This window comes from Phascolarctos cinereus, unplaced genomic scaffold (assembly GCF_003287225.1).
Source record: "Phascolarctos cinereus isolate Bilbo 61053 unplaced genomic scaffold, phaCin_HiC Scaffold_2;HRSCAF=192, whole genome shotgun sequence".
Classification (NCBI taxonomy): Eukaryota; Metazoa; Chordata; class Mammalia; order Diprotodontia; family Phascolarctidae; genus Phascolarctos; species Phascolarctos cinereus.
Window position 1 is genome coordinate 2,893,676 of NW_027555625.1, and position 26,120 is coordinate 2,919,795.

General features: G+C 49.2%; 1 protein-coding gene across 4 annotated transcripts in view; it reads left to right on the forward strand.

Annotated features, from left to right (window-relative positions):
* LDAH (lipid droplet associated hydrolase) overlaps positions 1–26,120 on the forward strand; it is a 75,709-nt gene that overhangs the window by 44,792 nt on the left and 4,797 nt on the right. For all 4 annotated transcript variants that reach the window (XM_020967438.1, XM_020967441.2, XM_020967440.2 and 1 more), the window contains exons 5-6: positions 8,896–9,139; positions 23,819–23,901. In XM_020967438.1, coding sequence (XP_020823097.1) covers positions 8,896–9,139; positions 23,819–23,901 — 327 coding nt within the window. The remainder of the gene's footprint in view (positions 1–8,895; positions 9,140–23,818; positions 23,902–26,120) is intronic.

The following is a 26,120-nucleotide window of genomic DNA, read 5'->3' on the forward strand; positions in this document are numbered from 1 at the left end:
TAAAGATTTAGTTAAAAAATTAATCAACAAAGTAGAAAATTTTAAATGACATCCGCACAAATTAACCTTTCCACATATGACGAACAAAAACTAGCAGGAGGAGATAGAAAAGCATGTTCCTTTGGACGTAACTGTAGAGAGTATAAAATGTCTGATGGACCATTTACCAAGACACCCACAGGAATTATATAAACACAACCACTAAGCATTCTTTACAGAAATAAAAGCAGGCTTAGTAATCATAGAGATGTTAATTGTACGTGGTTAATACACCAATGTAATAAAAATGACAATATTTCCTAAATTAATTTAAGAATTAAGTGCCATACCAAACTGCCAAAGAATTAATTGATAGAACTTGGAAAAATAATAACAAAGTTCCTCTGGAGGAACAAAAGGTCAAGAATCTCCAGGAAAATAATGAAAACCAGGAAGGGTCGTGGGGGGTGGAGGAAGTATGAGACAGGTATCCAATTATACTACAAAGCCGTAATCATCAAAACTCTGTAGTACTGGTGAAAACCAAAATTGATCAGTGGAATGTCTTTGTGGTATGAGACACAAAAGCAGTTCGGCATAGTATCAAGTATCACTGTGTTTGATAAACCCAAGACTAATTCCTAGGTTCAAGACATGCTCTTTGACAAAAGCTCAGGAAAAGCTGAAAGCACTGTGGCAGAAACTAAGATGATGCCAGCATTTCACACCAAAAGCCACCATTCTCTTCGCATGGAGATGTGACCTGGGTGTAAGCACAGAAATTAGAAGCTCTTGGAAAAGAATCTCTTCATAATAATGGAGATGGGAGAGTCACATGGAAAGCTTTAATTACATGACTCTGAAGAACTTTGGCCCAGTCAGTGCAGGTGAAATTAGAAGGGGAAGCAACAAGCATTTATTAAGAGTCTTCTATGTGCCAGGCACTGTGCTAAGCACTGAACAAATATCTCATTTGATCCTCACATTAACCCTATGAGGTGGTGCTACTATCCCCATTTTACAGTTGAGGAAACTGAGGCAAAGGTTAAGTGACTTGCCCAAGATCATACAGTTACTAAGTGTCTGAGGCCAGATTTTAAATCAGGTGTTTCTGACTCCAGGAGCAGCACTCAATCCCCTGTACCACCAGCTGCTTTAGTTAACTTTTCTCAGTCAACTAAGAAAATCATCTGTTCGGCAAACTTCTCCAACAGAGGTTTGCTGTGAAAAATATGTAAAGAGCCATTCCTCAGGTCATAAAGGTCAGGATGCAAACAAGCCAAGCTTCCCCAAAGAAGAAGGCCAGATGGCAACATCCACGTGGAAAAATGCCCCAGATCACTCACAGTAAAAACACAGATTCCAGCAGCTCTGCACTTCGGCTTCACACCCGTCAGACTGGGGAGTATCATTTTTAAAGAGGCAGGTCACTAAGGGCAACGAGGGAGGACCAGCGTTCTAAGGCACTGTTGTTGGAGCTGTGAATTCACCCAGCCTTTCTGGTAGGGAATTTAGACCGAGTCCAGGCAAGGCAACCAGCATCTAGTAAGTGCTTACTGTTTCCGACACTGTCCTGGGCCTTGGAGGTAGAAAGGAAAGAAGGCACAGCCCCTTCCCTCAAAGGGGCTCACAGTCTAATGACCTGTACCCCACACGCGCACACGCACACACACACAGACACACACACACACACACACACACATGCACGCGTGCGCACGCATCCCTAAATTGTGATTGACCTCTTCATCCATCAGTGCCGCCATGATGCATGGGCCTCCAGAGTGGTCAAAGTAAGAGGCAGTGACTGTCCAGGATGATGGACAAGAGCCCTGCCCTTGGCCTCCCTTCCCTCACAGTCTCTTCACATCTCCCACACACTGTCCCACTGTCCTCACCATGCCTCCTCACTTCTCCATCTTCCTCTGTGTCAGTCACACTTCCATCGCGAAGCCTTGCTGAGGGCTCCTTCATCTTGATGTCTTCCCCGCAAGGCCACCCTTGACCCTGCCCAGAGCTGTTTGAAGGTTGTCTCTCCCCCCATTTGACGGGGAGCTTCCTGAGGACAGGACTTGTGGATTTCTTTGTATTCCTGGCACTTAGCTGTATGCAGATCACACAGTAACTTCCTAATAAACACTAGTGGACTGACCACAACTACCCGTGTATGCAAACATATTTATAACATTGATATTTAATGCAGCACAGCGCTCCAATCAGAAGGGGAGTGACCAGACAAATTGTGGTCCAGCACCACATATACCAAATGAAGGAAGGATCCTTCCATTCCATCGTCTGATCCCTCACAGGCCCAGGAAGGCAGTTTCTCCAGTGACTTCAGCGTAGGGAAGGTATGCTGGTAGACGCTAGAGCCAGTGGAGAGGCACTAGCCCTGGGGCCACAGGAGCATGAGACCCACATCCTGGATCTGGCCCATGTGTAGACTGTGCTATTTGTACTCATTTGCCACAGCGGAGGGATTTCTCTAAGGTGGAGAAGACAGTTAAGAGGTTAGTGATCTTGATACCAAAAAATGCACATGAGTGATGTTTTTCAGAGCTTACAACCTAGGATGTCCTCTGTGTGAAGCTTTAAAAAGGCCAACCAGAGGGGCCTAGAGGTCTCAGGCACCATGGTTCTTCGTTAAGCAGAGGGCGATGGTGAACAGACTCATGTTTTAGGAAATTCACCGGGCAGAGCCAAGATGGCGGAGTGAAAGCAGTGACTTGCTTGAGCTCTCCCCCAAACCCCTCCAAATACTCATAAACAAAATGGCTCTAAACGAATTCTGAAGCAGCAGAACCCACAAAAAGTGAGTGAAACAAATTTCCAGCCCAAGACAACCTGGATAATTGATCAGAAAGGTGTATCGTGCTGAGCTGAGAGCACAGCGCAGGGCTGCAGGCTGCAGCGAACCTGGAGCAGGCCTCAGAGGACTGAATCTTGGGCAGCTGTGGAGGTTTCCAGACTCCTCAATCCACCAATGCCAAAGACAACTTAGGTCAGTGGGAAAAGTCTGTTTCTGTAGGTGCTGAGAAAGGAAGGCAGGGTCTCAGCTCCATTCCCCAAGAGTGTGGCCCTGGGAGGGGCAGCTGCTTCCCGAGCTTCCAGCCCACAGACTGAGGGAGAATCCAGTGGCTGATCAGAGAGGAATTGCAGGGATCTCTCTGCCAGTGCTGAGGCAGGAATCTCTTGCTTTGCCAGTGTTTGGATCTGGGTCACAGTTCTGGGCGGCAGTGCTGGGGTGAGGAGGAACACTGGCATGGTGGAGCTTGTAGTGGCTGTGGAGAGGAACCCCTCCTCACAGTTACAGGACAGAAAGGAGTACTTGTAGTCACAGGCCAGGAAAGGAGTAAACACCTTGCCCCTTATCATACCACCTTGGAAGAACTGAAAATTTACAGGTCCCTACAAGTATCTCTGAAAACAGCTGTACAAACCCCGAAGCTTGGGACAGTACATACTCTCCACATTGGAAGCAGATTCGTACCTTAACAAAGAGTTTAAAACTCAAGTAATTGGCCGGGATCATGAGCAAGCAGTGCAAAAAGAGTCAGACTATATTATCTTACTTTGGTGAAAAAGAAGATCAAAATATACAACCAGAAGAAGACAACAAAGTCAAAGCTCCTACATCCAAAGCCTCCAAGAAAAATATGAATCAGTCCCAGGCCTTGGAAGAGCTCAAAAGGGATTTTGAGAAGCAAGTAAGGGAAGTAGAGGAAAAACTGAGAGTGATGCAAGAAAATCATGAAAAACAAGTCAACAGCTTGCTAAAGGAGACCCAAAAAAATACTGAAGAAAATAACACCTTAAAAAATAGCCTAACCCAAATGGCAAAAGAGGTCCAAAAAGCCAATGAGGAGAAAAATGCCCTAAAAAGAAAAATTGGCCAAATGGAAAAGGAAGTCCAAAAGCTTACTGAAGAAAATACTTCCTTAAAAATTAGAATAGAGCAATTGGAAGATAGTGACTTTATGGGAAATCAGACACAGTAGAACAAATCCAAAAGAATGAAAAATTAGAAAACAATGTGAAATATCTCATTGGAAAAACAACTGACCTGGAAAATAGATCCAGGAGAGAGAATTTAAAAATTATTGGACTATCTGAAAGCCATGATCAAAAAAAGAGCCTAGACATCATCTTTCAAGAAATTATCAAGGAAAACTGCCCTGATTATTAGAACCAGAGGGCAAAATAGAAATTGAAAGAATCCACAGATCTCCTCCTGAAAGAGATCCCCAAAGGAAAACTCCTAGGAATATTATAGCCAAATTCCAGAGTTCCCAGGTCAAGGAGAAAATATTACAAGCTGCCAGAAGGAAACAGTTCAAGTACTGTGGAAACACAATCAGGATAACACAAGATTTAGCAGCTTCTACATTAAAGGACCACAGGCCATGGAATATACTATTCTGGAGGGCAAAGGAGATAGGATTACAACCAAGAATCACCTACCCAGCAAAACTGAGTATAATCCTTCAGGGGAAAAAATGGTCATTCAGTGAAACAGAGGACTTTCAAGCATTCTTGATGAAAAGACCGGAGCTGAATAGAAAATTTGACTTTGAAATACAGGGCTCAAGTGGAACATGAAGAGGTAAACAGGAAAGAGAAATCATAAAAGACTTATTAAGATTGAACTGTTTACATTCCTGCATGGAAAGATGATATTTATAACTCATGAGACCTTTGTCAGTATTAGGGTAGTTAGAGGAAAAAAATTATATGTATGTATATGTAGATAGATCGATAGAGGGCACAGGGTGAGTTGAAGATTAAGGGGTCATATCTGGAGAATAAAATCAAGTGATGAAAGAGGATTATACTTGGAGAAGAAGAAAGGGGGAGGTAGAATGGGGTAAATTATCTCACAAAAAAAAAAACAGAAAAGTCTCTTACAGTGGAGGGGAAGCAGGGGAAGGTGAGAGGGAATGAGTGAATCTTATTCTCATAGCATTTGGCTTAATGAGGGAATAACATACACATTCAATTGGGTATGGAGAGCAGGGGGATGATAGAGAGGAGGGCAGATTGGGAAAGGGGGTAATCAGAAGTAAATACATCTGAGGAGGGACAGGGTCAAAAGAAAGAAAAGAATAAATGGGAGGGCAGGATGGGATTAAGGGAAATAGAGTTAGTTTTTCACAACATGTCTACTATGGACGTGTTTTGCATAAGTGCACATGTACAACCTATATGGAGTTGCTTGCCTTTTCAATGAGGGTGGGTGGGAAGGGAGGAAGAGAGAAAATTTGAAACCTAAAGTTTTAAAAACATATCTTTACAGACTAGGGGAAGGGATATTCAGAATGCATGCCATCTTGGGGTGGGGGGAGGGGGGAGATGGGGTGAAAAAAAAAAAAAGGAAATTCACCTTCCCAACTGAGTGAAAGGAAGATGGCCTGGAGTAGGGAGAGGCTTGAGGAGGGCAGCAGTGTAGGCAGGAAGCAGTGAGGGTCTGACCTGCAATGGCGGATGTGCCAATGGAGAGTGGGTGAGGGAATCTACATCCCTCAGAGAGTCAGTTTGCAGAACTGGCAGTGGAGTAGATATGTAGTATGAGTGAGGGGGAGGATTTGAGGATGCCACAGAGCTCCCAGAGCTGGGGCTGGCCTTGTCCTCCTCCTCCTCCAGCCATTCTTCCATGGCGGCCTAGGGGTCCTGCTTTATTGCGCAGCCTGACTAGGCATGTCACACAAGCTTCTCGAAGGCAAAAACGGCACCTCTCTTCTTCTTGAAGAGCCTATTTTAAATGCTTTGTAGGAAGAGATACTTACGAATTAAATGCTTTTTGTAATGAGAAACGGCCTCCCCTGCTGGAAGCCTGGCTTCCCCCATTCCTCCCCGACAGACCACACATATTGTGGCTCTCGGAAGGAATGGCCTCTTGGGGAGGGACCACCGAGCCGCCTTCCGGCTTTGAGGCCGAGTTACCTGTGCTAGCTGTAGAGAGAGCGAGGGAGGGACAGAGGGAAAGGACCAAGAGGAATTCTCTGTGAAGAACCCGAATGTCCTTTAGTCTTACCTTGTGCAGGGACACGATGGGGAGAATACTCAGGTGTTTTGGCTGCTCTCTGGAGAGAGCCAGAGGCAGAATGGAGGGGGTCAGTGGAGGCCTCAGTTCTTGGCAGATCCCCTCCCTCCCCAGGTGCTGGTTAATGGCCTTGTGTCGTTTCTGCAAGTGTTTTCACATACGCCCATCGCCTGCCCCAGAGAAGGCTGACCTAGGAGCTAGGGCTGAGTCCTGAGGATCAGCTCGATCAGCTCGTTTTTGTCTTTGCCAGATCAGTGTTCATGTAAATGCCTTCTAAATGGCTATTTATGTCTGTGTTTTATTGTTAGATATACCAGTCATATGTTGCTTAGCCATTGACTATTCACTTGATGTGTTTTTAAGCCTGATGTCCCATGGATAGAAGCCTGTCCTGGAGTTAGGAAGGCTTGAGTTCAAATCCAACCTTAGATACTTACCAGCAAGTCACTTCACCACTACCTGCCTCAATTTCCTTGTCTGTGAAATGGGAACAAAAATAGCATCTATCTCCCAGGGTTGTTTTGAGGATCAAATGAAATAATATGTGTAAAGTGCCCAGCGCGGTGCCTGACATATAATAGGCACTGTATAAGTTTTAGTATACACACACACACACACACACACACACACATCAAAATATGTACATGTATATAGAAATGAGAGCAAAAGCTTGTGGTAAAAGATTTCTCCAATTTATTGAATAATATTTAATAAACTAGGTGGGGCTCAGACTGAATTGGTAACTAGTAAAATAAATTTTGTCATCTTAGTAACTTATGAGAAAATGTCAACATAGATCTTAATTGCCTTAGAGCCCTGGATCAATCAGTCTGTCAGCTGTAAGCATTTATTAAGAGCCCACTGTGTGCCAGGCCCTGAGCTCGATAGGGGATGCAGACCAGAGAATGAGGTGTCCACCACCACCCTGGAGCTTGCCTTGTCCCCGGAAAGATGCCGTGTGCTTAAGTAAACGGCAGGTACAGAACAAATACAGCACTTTGAGGTAGTTGAATGTCTGCTACCTGGCAGTCCCTGGCAGGTGAGAGACGCAGGAGAGGTGCCGAGGAGACGCTGGAGTTGCTGATTGGGAGAGCGGGAGGGGGCGTTCTGTGTACCTGGAGCCGCCATCCACCTGGAACCGATTCTATGTCTACTTTTCTTTCAGTTAATCCAGTGACTTTGGATGTGTTCTGTTGTAGGGAAGGGAGGGCATCCAGAAGCCGTGGCCTTCTCACCTAGAACACGCCCAATAGATGCACAGGCCCATGTGTGCAAGGTGGGAGGGAAGCCCCTTGTCAGCCTTGCCAAGGCTCCCCTCGGGAAAGCACATGGAGGGTACCTCATCCAGCCTGCCCTCCCCTCTGGCCCTCCCACCAGGGTGCCAGCCCCCCCAAACCCCAGCCTGCAGTCTGCTCTTACTGCGTGACTGTTGATTCTGGAGGACGGAGGGCTGCTGTTGTTGGGGAACCAAGTGACAGTGGAAGAGGAAGCTCCCCCAACCCCCAGGCCCCAGGCATGGCCCACTTTTCCGTCTGTCTGCCCTTCCTTCTGCTTCTCCAGGTCTATGGCAGCTTCCTCGTGGGGCCACGTGGGGTGGTGCCCCTCACTTCAGGTTATCCCATCTCCTCTAAATTCTTGAAACACACAAATGTTAGAGAAAAGATGAATTTCACAAATTGTGTATTTGTGTCTCTGGTCTTTATGACAGTAACTGCAGACCCTGCCACTGACATCACTACTTGTGTACATGGCAGCTGGGTGGCACAATGGGTAGATAAACTGCCAGGTCTAGAGTCAGGAAGACTCATCTTTTCAAGTTCAAATCTGGCCTCAGAGACACTTACCAGCTGTGTGACCCTGGGTGAGTCACGTCACCCTGTTTGCCTCAGTTTCCTCATCTGTAAAATGAGCTGGAGAAGGAAATGGCAAACCACGCCAGTGTCTTGGCCGAGGAACCCCAAATGGGGTCAAGGAGGGCTGGACAGGAGTGAAATGACTGAACGACACCCACATACCACCTCAGTGAACAAGCCCGGACCAGGCACTTGTCCATCTGTGTGTCTGTTTCCTCCCCAGGACTCGTCCTCTAGATTCCGGGTGAGCCCTGGTCCTCCCCAGTGGGGAGTGTCTCCCCTGGAGTTCCTCGCCTCTCTGTGTGCGTCCTAGTCACTGAGAGTAGTAATGGTCCATTTAAGTGAATTGGACACGTGTTTGCATTTTTTTTTCACATTTTCCCACGTGGAGGGAGCTCCCATCCCAGTCTTCATCGACGCTGTCCCCTCGTTTTCACCCAGCCTCCGTTATGCCAAACTGGAGCCACTTTTCACATTTTTAAATTTTATTCAAGGACGTTTCCAGGTAGACTCTAGTGAAGGGTCATTTCTTAGAAGGCGGCAGGAAGGCTTTGGAGAGCCCTAGCTGAGAGCATTGCTGAGCAGGGAAGGAGCTCCTTTTTTGGTGTGCTGCCCTCTTGTGGCACCATCGTCAGCCATTCCCCTTTGTCCTTGTTGGATTAGTGGCCAGGACGTTCAGAGGTTCCAGGTCTGCTTTGTGGAGGCCGATGCTGCAGCCGAGACGAGGGCTTGTGGCTCCAGGGTCACGTTGAGCTCAGAAGTTTTGGCATTTGGTTTTCTACCAGGTGCATCTGCCAGAACGGCCCGCAGGTCCCAGCCCCTCTCCTAGACTAACAGCCCAGCCATGGCCCCTGCGAGGGATGGGGAGGTGGCCTCCAAGGGGGAGTCAGCTCTCTCTCTCTGTACTTCAAAGCCAAGTGGAAATGGTGGTTAGCCGGCTTCCTAGAAGCTGCCCGCCGCTGCTGCTGTCGGTGTGGAGGGCGAGCTGGAATGTGGCACTCATGGTGCCCTGTGCTCTGGTCCTAGGTTCTCCGCTCCCTCTTGCTGTTTCCAACAATAGAGAGAATCGCTAAAACGCCCAACGGTCAGCTGGCGACTCCTCTCCTCTGCTGGCTGCGCTACGCCCTTTACGTGCCCATCTACATCGGACTCAGCCTGCTCCCAGCAAGAGTCCAGGCCATCTTGGCCAATCTGATTCTTCAGAGCCTGAAGATGGAGAATGCAGTCACATCCCGGCATGTAATGAATTCGGTTAACATGGACTGCATTGGTGAGCAGATTATAAAGGGTTTTTGTTGTTGTTATGTAGTGTGGGGGCGGGGCACTGGGTGGTGAGGGACAGATGGGAGCAAAGAGAAGTCAACCCTAAAACACCCCACCCTCCTCCATGCGCCACACACTCCTTCCTCGGTTAAACCCCCTCCCAAACCAGCGGCAGCCCAGAGGGAGTACCGGGGAATCCATCTAGAGCTCTGCTCCCCCTCCAGGGTAGCGAAAAACAGGCTGGACGGGGTCTGGAGTCAGGAGGGCCAGAGCTGCGGCCCATCCTATCCCGTCCTGGCTGTGTGACCCCCGCATAATCCCCACCTCGTGGGGTTCTGGGCAGCTCTTCAGGACAGTGAGTCCCATCAGACTGCCTTGATAGCAGCGCTTCCTCGCCGAGCACACAGACGCCAGTGAAAATGCCCAGGCCAATCCTTCTCGCTCCCTGCGTATTAACACTCAGCACGTGGTCGCATGGCACGGGAAGAGATGGAGACCCTGACTCCAGGACGCACTCGCTGAGTAGAGGCCAGAACCCAGGCCCTGCCCTCCAGGAGCTGACACTTTACCAGGGGACAACAGGCACCTCTGATAGTCAGGGAGCCCCTAGTAAGTACCTGCTGAATCCCAGGCATTAGAGCTGCAGGTAAAACCGTGGAGCTTCTGGGGGAGCTTGGCAAAAAGGGCATTTTCTGAAGAAAAGCAGACTTTTCTCATAGACTTTCTAGGTTTTAATTTCCAGGGGAAAGAACAGCCAACTCACCTCAAAAGTAGCAGCAGAGGAAATATTCCACGTAATTCACAGAAACCGATTTCTTCCATTCGTCACGGTCCCAGCTGTCTGCCTCCAAACAGAATGGCTTTCTAGCCAGGGAAGGCAGTGAGCTCCCTGTGAAGGGCTTCAAGCCCAGGCCAGAGGCGGGTCAGGGTCTTGTTCATATATGTGTGACATCATCCCTTCTCTCTCCTCCCTTTTGTGGCTAAGTTTGAGGCTCTCCTCCATCAGTGTCGCCCCTGCAGTCTGACTTCTGACCTCGCTGGTCCACCAGCCCGGCGATCTCTTAGCAGCCAAATCCATCAGCTTCTTCTCAGTCTGCGTCCTTCCTGACCTCTGCAGCCTTGCAGGTGGCTGGTCACTCTCAGATCTCCCAGTTCTCTTCCAGACCATGCCCACTAACCCTGGGGATCCTCAGGATCTTGTCCTGGGCCCACTCTCTTCTCCTCGGGGGTCTCATCAGCCCCCAGGGATTTTGTTGTCATCTCTGTGAAGATGGTTCTGGGGCTGTTTATGCAGCCTTGACCTTTCTGCTGACCTCCAGTCCTGCATGTCCACCTGCCGTGACCTGCACAAGAGCAAATGCTAGGGGGAGGGGGACTGGCCTCCGTCCCCTCTGTAACAGACAGGAGGCCCGTCGCAGGTGCTTTCTCGCGCTGGTCCTCCTGGGTAATGGAGGTCAGCTTGGGCGACACCCAACCTCTTCCTAGCAGAGTTGGCCCTGTCCCTTTGGGGGCCGCAAGAGCCGTGGTATTTAGAAAGGTCTGTACTTGAACAAATGAGATTTTCATTCAGTTGATTTCTCACAGCATCTTTGTCACCAAACTTGTGAATGTGTCTCACCACATGTCTTTGGGGTGGGAAATACTGACGTCATTCTCCCAGTGTGAAGTGGGGCCTTAAAGCCTCTAATGATGTTACAGGACATGGGGTCCTTCAACTATCCAGCCAGCGTGGCCTGGGAGCCCTCAGGGGCCTCCACTCACTGTCCTCCTGGATGACTCATCCCGCATCCGAAAAAAAGGTCCCCTGTAAGACTGAAGGGGCTGCTAGGGGTGCCATAGTATACAGAGCGCTGGAATCAAGAAGACTCATCTCTGAGTTCAAATCAAGCCTCAGACACTGACTAGCTGTGTGACCCTGGGAAAGTCACTTCACCTTGCCTCAGTTTCCTCATCTGTAAAATGAGCTGGAGAAGGAAATGGCAAACCCCTCCAGTATCTTTGCCAAGAAAATGTCAAATGAGTCAGGAAGATCCAGCATGACCAAAAAACAACAGAGCAACAAAGGGGAGACTGAGGGAGGCATTATGGGCTACTGTGTAGAACAAGGCCCCCGCTGGAGCTGCGCACATCCCCCCCTCCTCCCTCATGGGCCAACCTCCCTTACCAGGAGTCCTTTTGTCCTTCTGCACTTTTCCAGTCCCCAGTGGTGTTGCTGGAATCTAAGCCTTAACCTTGAGAAAACATCCGACTTTCACCCTCAGCATGACTCTGTTGCATACACTTGCTTTTCTGCTTGCCCAGAAGCCCCAGCTGCTGGGGCTGGCCTTTGTACTCTGGGCAGCAGAAGGACCATCTGGGATAATTTTGTATGAGAAGCAGATTTGTGGTCACTGCTGGCGTCCCCAGATCAAGCCCACTTGCTTGAGCCCCAGGTGTGAGTGGATACTGAGCTGGTGCCAGAACCACCCCAGAGATGCCACCCCAGTCCCTACTGCTCCTGCCCTCCCAGCCCCCTCAGCCTGATCTGCTTCCGGCGCTCACTCACGTAGAATTTCCAAGGTTGCTGTTGGCAGTGATGGCCGAGACAAAATGTTTTCCTCTTAGGAAATGACACTCCTGTTTGGCATTCTTATTTCTTACCGCCCTGTAAGGAGCTTTTCCACAGAATGACAGAGATGACCTCCTCAGGAGCAAAGGCTAAATTGGAAAGGAAACTTCTGTTTGAGTCCTGAAGAACCTGACCCCAAAATGGGCAAATTCCTAGGAAAACACGTCCTTCCAGAAGCTAGTGGCTGACTTCTCTCAGCGGGGGCAAAGATACATCTCAGTTGGATTCCCCTGGAGCTGGCAGTGACAGACTCACCCTCTGATGGGGCCAAGAAGACATCGATGGCCTTGGAGTGTGACTCCTCCAAGAAAGAAAAACTGATTTTGTGTTAGAAGCCCCACGGTTTTTAATGGTCACTACCCTGTGGGCCTCTGAAATCTCCCTGACAGAGTTCCAGATGGAAGGGGCAGCCAGGTGCCGCAGTGGATAGAGCTCTGGCCTTGGAATCAGGAGGACCTGAGTTCAAATCTGGCCTCAGACACTTGACACTTACTAGCTGTGTGACCCTGGGCAAGTCACTTAACCCCAATTGCCTCACAAACTTAAAAAAAAAAAAGAATTCCAGACAGAAGGAAAGGAGACAAAGAGAGTCCCCCTAGCCTAGTAACAGCTACGGGCTTTTCTGGGTCAGTCCTGTCCTCCAGAGAGGGATATTTTGGGTTATGGAGGTTGTCCTTAGGGTTTGGCCAGAGTTTTGATGTTAGGAAAAGCCTCACAGTTGGAGCTGTACTCAAGGGGGCTCTTCCTCCCTGGAGGCAGCAGGGAGGAGGAAGGGGCAGGGGTCTTGTCCAGGTAAGGCAGCTGATACCCCTGCCAGTCCTGAGGCTCTCTCTGCAGAGATTCACTTCCCTCCACTGTCTGCGTCAGAAAAATGTTGGGCCGAGGAGGTACCTGCTGGTGTCTCCCCATCCGTCCACTCCCAGCTGCTCATCACCAACCCCCTCAGTGGGACCTTTGTCCTTGCTGGAGGGTATAGCAGCCTCTGCCGCCAGTGCCTGGATCTGGGAGGAACCCAGGAGAGACAGGGAGAAGGGGAGTGTTGTTGACAAGATGGAAATCTGAATGCCTCTCTCCAAAAATGTTCGTTGTCCAAAGTTCCTTCCTCTCAAGACTGCCGCAATGGGTTCTAGAGAGCTAGCTTGGGACCTGGGTTCAGGTCCAGTCTTCTGTTCCTTGTCCCATCGCCTCCACCAGCTCTCTGAGGCCTTACATTGTAGGAGAGGTACAGACCTCCACTAGTGAAGGGCATTTATTTGATGGGAGTTCTCTACCCCAGTGCAGTCGCAGCTCTGGACTGACTCCAGTTCCTTGACAGAAATTGCATTCTGGGTTTGAAGGAGCTAGCAATGGGAGAGACGAGGGATCCCAGACTCAAGCTGAAGGAAATAAAGAGTAAATGAGGGAGAGAAATGAAGGCCTCCAGATGTGGCTGGCCTTAATTGTCTCCTCTTAGAGGTGCCTGCTTTGTAGAGACCTTGGCCTCAGTCTCCTCCTCCATCCAATAAGAAGTCCTGGTGCCAGGCGCTGTGGTCTATCTATTGCTTCTCTACCAGAGGGCTGGAATCATTCGAGACAGCCAGGAGTAAGGGTGGGTAGTGGCTGTGGAGACAAGGTCAGGAGCATCGAGCCTGGGGTTAGGACAACCCGAGGTCAGATCCAGCTCTTAACTGACACTTGTTCACTTGACTTGATGTGAAACAACACATCCACAGATTAGCATGTGCAGGATATATACCAAGTAAACACAGCCGCGTTTCACGTGGAGAGCACCAGCTGTCGGAGCGTCAGGAGAGCTCTCTTGTAGGCAGGGTGGGTGTCCCTGAGCTGGGCTCCTTTTGTAGACGGCCCTTAGTCCTCCCCATTGGCCCTCAGGACTTCCGGTGGACGTGCTTGTTCCCAAAGCCGTGGAATAGGCCACAGGGAAAGAGGGGAGAGGACCCATTAAAAGGATCCCATTAAGTGAGGAAACTCGGGAACCCAGGGAAAAAAGCACAGTTGGAGAGCACTTGGGGAAAGAGCCAAAGAAGCAGGAGTGAAGTGTGTCCTCTCCGGGCCTTAGCTGCAGCCCTGCCCTCTGCCTTTCCCTCCTCCCTCTGAGACTTGCCCTCTTAGCCCGAGTAGATCTTATTGATAAGAGAGCCACAGGCACGATGCTCCCCATTGGACTGAGCTCCTGGAGGGCAGGGGCTGTTCTGCCTTTCTTTTCGTCCCTAGGCTTAATGGTCCCCCAGCACACAGTAGGCACTACATAAATGCTAGTTAACTGACAGTCTCCTGATGACAGAGTCCGAATGCAGCGTAAAATGTCTGTTCTTTGGTTACGGCTAAGGTAAGAATTTGTTTGGTTTGACTATGCACCCAAATGGAAGGGAGAGACAATCAATGTCACTGAAAAAAGTTGATTCTTGTTTGTTTGTTTGTTTTGGGGTTTTTTGTGCGTTTTTTAGGCAGTTGGGGTTAAGTGACTTGCCCAGGGTCACACAGCTAGTAAGTGTCAAGTGTTTGGTCAGAGGCTGGATTTGAACTCAGGTCTCCTGACTTCAGGGCCGGTGCTCTATCCACTGCGCCACCTAGCTGCCCCAAAAAAGGTCATTCTTAAAAAGACAAGAAAGACCTTTTGGGATGTATGGCCAAAGGTCCTGATTTCCAGAAGGGGGAAAGAATGAAATCTGCAAACTTCTGACCAGTCTGAAAAACGTTCTTGGCAAAATGTCAATTTGAGCCCTCTACCCTGTAAACCATCCCTTGTAACAAGGACCAAAAAGGCTTGCACAGAAGCAGTGTTCCTCACTTAAAAATCATTGCATTTTTCATCCTAGATGCCCTTGGCCGCCATAGCTGGAGGATAAGCAGTAATCATTTTGTAGGGTGCAGAATTAGGACTGAAAATCTGGGGAGAATGGACAGGGTCCATCACAGCCTTGCTGGGCAGCTGTTGCAAACTGTAAAACGCTGTTAGAAATATGTGATTGTTGCTGAGGAAACTGGACAGGGTCCACAGCCTTGCCCCCGTGCTCCTGGAGCATGAGCTGTGTGGGCCGAGTAAGCCGACTGCCTGCTGACAGAGCTCTCAGCTTACAGCTGCTCTTGTCAGGGAGAAATTACCATCGTTTTCTCATTTCACAGGTGTGGAAACTGAGACTCGAAGACAGGGAATGACTTCTTTAGGGTCCCACAGCTAAGAAGTTTTGGAGTATGAAAAAGGTTCCCTGGTGCTCTTTCTGTGGAGCAGTAGGGATTATCTTGACTCACAGTGTGACTAGAGCTGAGCTATACATACTCACCTGTTCTGTAGTGAGAGTTTTCCTTTGTTGGAATAAACTTGATAAAAATATGGAAACCCAATTAGAAAGTCCATTTCAGGGGGGCAGCTAGGTGGCACAGTGGATAGAGCACTGGCCTTGGAGTCAGGAGGACCTGAATTCAAATCTGGCCTCAGACACATAACACTTACTAGCTGTGTGACCCTGGGCAAGTCACTTAACCCCATTGTCTAGCCAAAAAAAAAAAAAAAAGGAAAGAAAGTCCATTTCAGAACTCAGAAGGCTGCAGCAAGAACCCCAGAGAAGTTTGAGGCCCTCTGTTGCGTGGGGCACTGCCGAGCAGTCTCACCTTCATGGGGCCATCGGGATCCCATTCTCGTGGCTTGGGCCTTCCTTCTCAGGTCTCCTCCAGGCTGCCCTGCGTGGGCGTGGCTGCACCAGGGCTGCCTGTTGGCTCCCCCAGTAGAATGTGAGTGACCATTTTTGCCTGGCCCCGTTGGTGAGTGCTTGGTTGGTTACATAGCCTGCGTTCTCAAAGAGGACCAAAATGACATCACTGGGTTAGAATCGAGTTACAGTGTGTCCTACTGAGGCTGATCAGACCAGTATGAGCTGAGAACATTCTGCCACAGGTCCCGATGACGTTTGGGTGGATTCTCTAAATTTGCTCGTCTTGTGTTTCTTTGGCTACTTCATTCTGCTTTGCTCATAGAGCACAGCACCTTCCCTGGTGAGTGCATGTGGGCGGTCATGTGTCAGTGTCTCCCTTGTCACACCATCAATTCCAGAGTTCTTCAGAGAGACCTTGGGAGTGTCCTTGTATTACATCTCACCGCCGTGTGAATGCTTTCCCTGTGTGAATTCTCCATAAAAGGTCCGCTTTTTGGCAAGTGTACATTTTGCATTGAACAATGTGGCCCGTCCATCGCAGTTGGGCAGTTCAGCTCCAGAAGGGGCCTTAGTGTCTGCTACCGCACCCTGCCAGGTGATCTTCAGAATCTTCCTAGAGCAGTTCAAATGGAAGTGATTGAGTTTCCTGGCATGGCACTGGCAGACTATCCAGGTTTCATGAGCATACAACAATGAGGTCAGCACAGTGGTTCTGTAGACTTTCAGTTGGGTAGTCAGTCTAATACCTCTTCTCTCCCACACTTCAAACATTGAGCTAGCTCTAGCAATGCGTGCATCAATCTCATTATCAATGTGTACATCCCTAGAAAGTATACTTCGAAGGTAAATGAACTTATCCACAGCATTCAGAACCTCTCCATTTACTGTAACCAGTGGTTCCATGTATGGATGGTGTGATGGCTGATGGAGCACCTGTGTTTTCATGGTGTTAATTGTCAGGCCAAACTTAGCACAAGCAGTAGAGAATTGATCCATACTTTGTTGCATCTCAGCTTCAGAGGCTACATTGAGTGCACAATCATCTGCAAACAGAAAATCGTGCACTAGCGCTCCCCCCACTTTGGTCTTGGCTTGAAGCCTTTTCAAGTTGAAGAATGCTAACAAACATGGGAGTAAGCACACAGCCATGTTTCACTCTATTGGTGACTGGAAAAGTACAAGAACATAGTCCATTATCCAGAACCTGGGCAAGCATGCTATCATGAGACTGATGTACAATGCTGATGGATTCCTCTGGGCAGCCAGATTTTGATACATTTTTCCATGAGCCCTCGAGACTAACAGTACCAAAGGCCTCGGTCAGATCTACAGATGTTGTGTGCATACCTCTGTTCTGTTCCTGGCATTTCTCCTGGAGTTCTCAAGCTTCATACACCGTGTCAACCATTCCTTTGCCTTTCTGAAGCCACACTGGCTCTCGGGTAGATGACCCTCTTCTGGGTGAAGGATCAGCCCACTAAGAAGGACTGTGGCAAAAATCCTGTGAGAACCACCCCCCCCCCGGCCCGTGATTGTTACAGGACAATCTTTTTCCTTTATTTTTATAGAGATGGACAATGGAGGCATCCTTCAACTCCTGTGGATAACCTCCTCTTGCCATATAATCTGGAGAGTTTCAGTCAACTTTTTTAAGAGCAGTGGACCCCCCCATCTTGTAAGTCTCAGCTGGAATAGAATCAATGCCAGGTGCTTTACCACACAGAAGGAGCCTAGTGGCATTCAAAACCCCTTCTTCAGTTGGAAGTTCAGCTAGGGAGGGATGGACTTCAACCTGAGATGAACAGTCAGTGGCTTCAGCACTGATTGGTGATGGCCTGGTGAGAGCACTAAGGAAGTGCTCAGCCCGTCTCCAGAATTGTGTCTTCATCACTAATCAATGTGGCTCCAGCAGCACTGAGTGGTTGAGATGCACCAAAGATCTTTGGCTCAGAAATGGTCTCCAGGGCATCATGAAAACGCTTTGGATTGTTACTATCAGTGTAAAACTGAATTTCAGCTGCCTTCTTACTGAGCCAAGAATCCTGCATGTCTTTAAGCTTCACTTGTACTTTACTTTTGATGGAATTAGATGCTGCCTTCTTAGAGATGATGAACTATCCTGCTGGTAAACCCTGTGGAGTTCTCATTTTTCATTTAGCAGCCTCTGAATTTCCCCATCATTTTCATCACACCAGTCTTAATGTTTGTGAGTGTTCTGACCCAGATGAGCAATGCAGTGCTATACACCAAATCTCTGAGAGCTGCCCACTCCTTTTCTGCTCCACTGTTGCCAACTGTGTGTTGGTTCAACCTTCCCTCCAAATTAGCAACTAACTGTTCTGCTCAGAGAAGCACTCTGTCTATTGACATTAATTCTCCAGGCAGTCATTTTGCCTTGGGGCCGCCATTTTTGTTGAGTGGAATATTTGGATTGGAGAGGATAAGTCTGTGATCAGTCCAGCACTCCATGCCACATGTCGCTTTCATCACTCTCACATCCTGCCTCTTCTCCTTACATCCCATGGTCTGTTAGATGCCAATGTTTGCTGCGAGGGTGCATCCACAAAGTTCTGTTGCGTTCAGGTAAATGGAAGACAGTGTTGCTGATGAGAAGGTCATGAGATGCACAGTCTTCAGGAGTGAGTGACCATTGCTGTTTGCTGCTCCCATCTCCGTTCCTCCCTAGAACTCCCTGCCAAGTCTGGTAGTCTGAGCGTAGGCTAGCATTGAAGTCTCCCAGAATTAGAAGCTTGCCCTGTTTCGGCACGTTGATGATGAGAGTCTCCAGGTCTTCATTCATCAGGGTGTATCATGGTGGGAGCACAGGCACTGGTGATGGTGGCGTGGCGTTGTCCTGAGCCTGTCGTTCACTGCTTTTGGGAAGCGTGAGTTTTGGGTCATGCTGCTCCCCGTCACTGAGGCCACTCCAGAAAGACGTGGATCCAGCTCTGACTTCAGTGAGCTGGCCTCATTGGCCAGCCTTGCTTCACTCAGGGCTGTCATTTGGATGTGACACCTGCCAAGTTCTCTTTTTGGGGGGGGGGAGGGGGGGGGTTAAGTGACTTGCCCAGGGTCACACAGCTAGTAAGTGTTATGTGCCTGAGGCTGGTTTTAAACTCAGGCCCTCCTGACTCCAGGGCTGGTGCTCTATCTACCTAGCTGCCCCTTGCCGAGTTCTCTTCAACAAGAGCTGTTCATCTTCCAGGCCTACCACTTTTGTGTTGTCTATGGGTGCGCGTACATTCTGCGCACCAATGGTGAGTGGAATCATTTTTGTGTTTCGACCACAGAGTGAGATCCCCACCTGCCGCAGTAAATGAGCCAGGGTTAAGTAAAGCAGACAGTTTTTAGGGCACCTTTTCTAGCCCCTTCTTCACACCAGGAAGTGAGCAGTGCAATCCTTAAAAGGATGCCTGCCAAATCCCACTGCTGCTTTGAGTGAGAAGACGATCCTGTGGCCTGGGTGGCCCATGTGCAGGGTTGTAACTACAGCTCCCAGTGTATCTGCACCTGCTGCTTTGTCACTTGCCTGTCACCACAGGACTTTGAGGCAGGTAAAATGGTATGGGTGGTGTCCTTTGATTCGTGTGTAAACTGGATTTAAGTGAGGCAAAAGTCATCGGCCTCACTCTCTTCTCCCGAGTCATCATGGTCCAGTGTCAGAACAGAATCAAGACGACTCATGATGGCTCAAGATGCAGCAGGTGACCTTGGTGTCTTCAATGTCTGACCACTCTCTAAGTGCTCCACAGAGCCAGCTCTAGCTGCCTGCATAGCCGTTGGAACAAATTGTTCTCATCTTCCCATTCTACCAGGAAAAGTCTTCATATGCTTGGGGTAGACACCCCCCTAACTCAGTGATGGGTTTGAGGCCCCTTGGTTACCCTCAACCTAGTTTAGCCCGTCTGCCAAAACAGTTTACTGAGGTGTGGCCGCTGCACATGCTATAGCTCCTTGGAGCCCCAAGTGAGAGGTGTGTGATTGGTTGGACACCAAAGGTGGAAAGCAGCCCTCGCACGGAGACACTTGTCTTCTCTGAGTACCATCCTCCCCTGGGGGCTTGGTAAGTGCTTACTGACTGACTGTTCTCCAGGGTTTCCTTTTACTTCTAGGACTCATTTGCTGACTCGTCCATGTCACATTCATTAACTGTGACTGGTCTCCAAGGCTCCATTCTGGGCTCTCTCTCTCTCTCTCCCCCTCCCTCCCCCTGTCTCCTCCCACCTTCCTCATCTGCTCCCATGGGTTTCAGTAATCTCTCCCTGAAGATGACTCACAGGTCCAAATGGCCAGTTCTGTGCCTAGAATGCCTGCCTGCTTCCTCGCCCCTTCATAGAACCCTTCTCTTCCTGCTAGATAGAACTACCTTTTAAAAAAACCTTTCCTATTTATGATCATGAAGTTGACAAACATAGGCAAATGCAAACCTTTCCCAGTTCAAAGAACAGAAAAAGAGGACTGGGTATGAAACTATGAGCCCTTCCTTTAGGGAGCTTGGTTCTTTAAGGTATGCCACAGATGTAGCATGGCATCTCCTACTCGTCCCTGCATGCCTGGGAGATCCTGGTTGGGACTTTCTCATAGTCCCTTTAGCGTATGTTTAAATGCAATTCATTGATGCCCCTTGTTTCTTCTCTTCCTTTTGTCCTCCATTGTAGAAAATGAGCATCCACATGAAAACCAAACCCACACGCTGTGTGTCAGAAATGTAGGTCTCCTTCTGCCCCTCTGATCTTTCTCCTCTGTCTCTTTGTAAAGTGGCTCCCACGATTCCTCCTCAGGCTTGGGGAGTGCTACTCAGAGTTCTGAAGTCAGTCACAGTTGGGGTGGTGGTTGTGCCCTTCACAGTGTTGTGGGCATTTTGTAAACTCTTCTGGTTCTGCTGACTTCATCCTGCATCAGTTGATGTGAACCCTCACAGGGCTTTTCTCAATCAGTCCCTTTCATCATTCCTTAGGGTACAGTAATATTCCATTAATTATCAATGGATACCTCCCCTTTAGTTTCCAAGTCTTTGTGGCAACAAGAAGTCGCAAGCTGCCTTCTAAAGGAAAGCCCCTCCTGATCCTTCTGATTGCTAGTGTCCTGCCTCCTTAATTGGGAGGCTTTCGTTTATTTCGAATCTATTTTCTAAATATTTATTCTGCATATTGCTTGTATGTGTTGTCTCCCCCAGTGAGACTGGAGGTCATTTCATTGTTTTTGTATATCACCAGCACCTGGTGCATAGTAAGTGCTTTGTAAATGCTTTTTAGTTGATTGAACCTACAAGATTCCATCACGTGGGAATTGTTTTTAAAATACTGAATCCCTTGGTGAACATTCTTCCTAGGAAAATGGGACTGTCCTCTTGAATACTGACCATAGCCTGAAGCTGGAGCAGGTCTTAGTGATGGTGGCCAGAGTTCTCCTTGAGCTTCTTCAGTCTTCATGTGCAGGGGAGGGCACAGAAGGGAAGCGCCTGCTGTTCGTAGCGCAGTCACTGTATTAAGCACTTTATAAAACATCTTATTGGATCTTCACAAATAATAGGACTCTGGCAAGTAGGTGTTACTACCAGACAAAACTGAGGCAGTCACAAGTTCAGTGACTTGCCCAGGGTCCCACAGCTAGTAAATGTCTGGGGCCTGGCTTGAACTCAGGTCTTCCTGACTCCAGGCCCAGTGCTCTGTGCACCGTGGCGTCAGCTACCTAGGTCAGGAATCTCAAGGTGGAGACAGTCCCTCCTGATCACGTCACTTGTGGAACTGCATCCCCCTGCAGCTTCGCCTACCAAAGGCCTTCTTCCAGCTCTTCCTCCAACATGTGGCTGCCAAGGCAGCATGAGCAGCATCCTTCATCTGTCATCCCTTTTGCTTTGAGACCGAAACATCACTTTGGCAATTGATCTATTTTGGGTCATTCCTTGTAGACGAGTCATTGTGGATGTGTGGCAGCTGAGGGATACTCATCACCAGTCTCTCCCATTGCCCGCCATTGTGGAGGACCCACGATTCTGGTTCTCTGGAGATTGTCACCAGAACGCTGGCTACCCGTGAAACAAATGAAAGTGGCCCGATGACTGTCCATCCTGCATACTCCTTTTCCCTTCCACGTGACAGAGGCGTCCAGTGCTTAGACTCACACATCGTGAAAACTTCAACTACTAGAAAGAAGTTGATGGCAAGAGAAAATGGGAAGGCTTTCCCAATTTGGTATCATTCAGCTACTTGGAATAAGGCCTTGGAGAAACAGTAGGAGTGCAGTTCCATAGTTTGTGAAGCTGGAATGGGCAGTGCAGAGTGTCCACTTTACTATTAACTGTGAAACGTGGGCTGTGCTCAGATCTACCCTAGCATGGTGGCCGAAGCTCAAAACTACTCACTTCGTGTCATCATCTAGGTGTAAGGGCATTTTTTTCCACTTCTGAGGTTATTTATTTTTCCTCTCTAAGTATAAAGAGTGAAGATTGCTCTACTGTGAACATTATCCTTGGTGCTGAGGCAGCCTGAAGCCCTCCTGAGATAGGGTGTAATCTGAAGGAGAAGGGCGTGCAGCATGGAACAGGCTGTGCTCGAGGGGAAGAGGCCGTCTGTGCACTTGGAGCATCTAGAAGGCTGGGGGAGGGAGGAGACTACGCTCTGGAAGAGTTCTCCCTCTTCTGTTCTCTCCTCTCACCAGCCACACCCAGTGTGGGCCACCCCCCACCCCCGCTCTTTCCCCAGACTATTGCAAGGGCCCTTTCTTGGTCTCCTTGCCCCCAGTCTCCCCTCACTCCAGCCCATCCTCCAAGAGCTGCCAGAGTCATCTTGCTCAAGCAAGAATCTGGCCTTTTATTTCATTTTCCAGCTGAAGAATCTCAACAGTCCCAGAATTTTAGAATTGGAGGAGACTCCAATGGCCTCTGGTCCAACATGCACCCTTGCAAAGGATCTGCTACACCCCGCTCACTGGATCATCTCCCGTCGGGGGCCATCCAGCCACAGCTCCTTTCCAAAGCAGCCCTTCTGAGCTGGACTGCTCTCATGTGAAGCCCTTTCTCCTGACCTGGAGCCTAGACTGGCCCTTCTGTAACTTCTGCCCACATCTGGTGGCTGTCTTCCGGATTCTCTCAGCTCATCCTTCAACAAGCATTTATTAAGTGCCTACTACAGCACTGTGCTGGGGATGACAGGAAGCGAATCGATTTTGCATTCCACTGGATCTCTTTTTGTTGAGGAGACAACATGTACATAGGTACACATGTACCCTCAAGGTACACATATGTATTCGCTTCAGCAGTTAGGCACACAGAAGTGTTTTTTCATTCATTCACACAAAATAGATCTAATGCAATTTGGCAAGTCAAAGAGAAGACACTGGACTCCCAGGGAGCCTTTGCCTCCTGACGTGCTCGCTGGCCTTGCCACCATCTTCCTTTTAAAATCTGCCTTTGTTGGTAGATTCCCTGTCCATCCATGTCAGTCGCTTTGGCACCTCCTCTTTTTCCATCTTACGAAGTGAAGAGGTTCATACTTGAGTGTTTTCCATCTGCTGAATTGACTGGAAGAGTGTGAGTCCACAGTCTCTTCTCCTTCCTCTGAACTCTTTGAAATCTCTCTCGCTGTTCTCCAGCGGCTAAGTGATCAGAGGATATGAACACGATGTTCTCAGAAGAATTGCAGACTCTTAACAACCAGGAAAAACACATCTGAAGTTTGCATTCACCTGCAGCATCTTGGCAGCAGTGGTAGTGTTGGAGGAGCTGAAGGGGGCTGTGGTGGAACTGTGCTCTGCTCCCAGAACTCTGTAAAGGAACTTTAACTTAGTGTCTTCCGGGGGCCAAAATACCCCTCGCCATTGACCCAGAGATTGCACAGCCAGAGGTCAGAGATGAAAGGAGGCTCCCACATACACCAGAATGTTCCTGGTCTTCTTGGGAAGTTAGGTTTATCCTATGTATCACTCAGACATGTCCTTTTGGAAGACAGACAGCCTCGCCAGTGCTCCTATCAAATTGGCAAACACCTGCCTCAGTTGTCTTGAGTGTCCTATGGTCCCCAACAATAAGTTTGCTTCCCTTCTTGCTTTGGCCCCTCCTGGATGATCTCTCCCTCAGCAGCCTCTGGGGCTCAGAGTCTGGGCAGCTGCCTCCTCTTCAGGGTCTGGATAATGGAGAAGGTTTTCTGAGTGTTCCCAGCTCCTTTCTTCCTTTTACCTGCATCTCCCCAGCTGGGGTCTGGGAGGCTGCTGCAGAGAGCTTCTCCGAGTGACCCGAGGTCCTTGAGCCTAGGTTATAATCTGTTTCCTTTCTAATGCTGCTGGTTTTATTTGAGTCCTTAACAGCCTGCTTCCCCACCCACCTCAGGGATGGAGGGGGGGGGGTCTCACCATGACCCCGGGGCCACCCTCCAGGCAGCCTTCTGCTCCAGAAAGCCTAATTGGATTGTTTTGTGTTTTCTTTCAGCAAATGCTATGTATCTGGGAAGCCAAGAAATGAGGACCATTTTGGAGAGAGACAACGACACCATCCAGAAACACTTAAAGAAGGTAATTGCAGGCCGGCTGCTATGGGGGTGGGGAAACAGGAGCTGGCACGAGAGGAATGTCCAGCGTGATGTCTTCCTCCTCTGTGTTCCCCAGCATAGCCGAATAAGAAACACGTGTCCTTGACCCTCCCCTTCCCTGGTGCTTACCGAGGGCCACTTTTTAAGAGGGGTCTCACTAGCATCGTTTCCTAAGATTTTGTTCCATTTTAGAAGGTAAGAGAGCTAGGAAGGAGCTTAGTACAGAGAACATAGAATGTCAGAACATGGGGGGAGGGGGCAGCCTTAGAACAGAGAATGTCAGAGCTAGAAGGGAGCTTAGAATAGAGAACATGGAACGTCAGGACTAGGTGGGAACCTGAGAACAGAGAGGGTCCGGAGTCATTCCTCCGGGCCATCATTGCAGCCTGGATGCCCACCAACTCTTCTTTGCCTAGAGCTCTTGTGGCCTGCTCAGAGTGCCCAGGGCTCTATCACAGGGTGCCATTGCTTACTAGCACTACAGAGTTGACTTCAGCTGCTTTGTATTCTGGGTCTGCTGATCGGATGCCCCTGCCAGGAGCCTGGCATGTGGCCTGCACAGTTGGCCCCCTGCCTTAGTACACTGTGGACCATGATCTTAGGAAGCATAAGTAATGTTGACACCAGAAACCTAGAAATCAGTGCTAAAGATTGTGAGCCAGGGGTGATTATGAAGCCCTCGGGGCGAAGGTGGTGTTTTCATCATTAGTACCTGTTGAACGAAGGGCTTTAAAAGGAAGCTGCGGAGCCATCTTGAAATATGTCTGAAAGCCAGATGGGCGTTTAGTCTGGGATAGAGCCTAAAAATGGTGAGTGCATCAGGCTGCTGGCCAGCAAAGGGAGAAAACTGGGTGCAGACAGCCACCAAACTTAATACCCACAAAGGGCAGCCGCATTTTAGGAAGAAAAGATGCCTGGACATTCACAGGAGAAATTCCCAGAAAGGAGGCAGCAGCATAAACCCATGACCTTGGAGCGTCTACAGTACCAATGGGCAGAGGATGGGTAGCAGGCTTCCAGAAGGTGGATCCAACCTCATCTGTACCACTGAAGCTTGGTGCTGTGGGACCTGTGACTGGCGTGTGGCCCTGGAGGAGTGGGCTGCGTCCACCAGGATGGAGCGTCAGGGGAGGAGGAGGATTGGGGTCACACGGTGCAAGCAGAAGTCATGGCCCCCTTCTCAGACTCACTGGGCTCCCTGAAGTCTTCCCATGGACCTCCGAGGGGCAGAGCAGGAGGGGTGACGTCAAGGAACCTTCAGGGATTTTTTTGGTTGGTTGTCTTTTTTGTCCCTGGGACCACGAGGGGAAGCGGAGTGAAGATCATTTGGGTGAGCATCAGGGGGGGCCGGAGCAGAAGCAGTCTCGTGGTTAGAGCAGAGGCCTGGGCAGAGACATGACGCCTCTGCCGGAACCGTCTGGCGAGCATCTCGTCATTTCTGGGCTCACCATGCTGATCACTTGATGCACCAACAAGGTAAGAATCATTCTGGGAAAGAATTTGAAACGCTCCCAAACCATGCACACATCTTACCCGGCAGTCCCCCTACTATACCTCAGCAGAGGTCACGGGCAGCCAGATACGAGCCAAAGGGATAAAAATGCTCAGAGCAGAATGATCTGTGATAAAAAAAAAAAAAGAAGCTAGACACCAAAACCTGGGCTTCTTGACTGGGGAATGGCTGAACAAACTGGCACATTCGTGTGGTGGATCCCGAGAAGAAAGGTGGCGGGCTGCCTGGGGGAGGTGACAGGCGCTGCCCCCTGCCCTGGGCACATCGCGTGGGGAGGGCTGGGTTCAGGTGGCAGCCCCCTTTAGGAGGACGGAGATGAGCTGGAGAGTGTCCAGCAGAGGGGGACCAGGATGGGAAGGAGCAGCATCTGTTGAGGCAGCTTGGTGGACCTGGTGTTTACCTGGGGGAGAGAAGGCCGGTGGGAAAGGAAACATAATAATTGTCTTGGTGTGTGGTCACCCTGCATGTCCTGTACGTGTCCTGTCTGTGCCCGAATGTTTTCTGGCTGTCTTCTCCATTAAAATATGCCTTCTCTGAAGGCACAAGTGTCTACACCTTTTTTTTTCCCCAATCCCCAGCATTCCTCACGGTGCCTGGCACGCAGTAGGCACTCACAATAAATGTTTGCTGATTAATCTATTGATTGTCATGTAGCAGAGGGGCCCAGATGGTTCTGCTCTGCCCCAGAG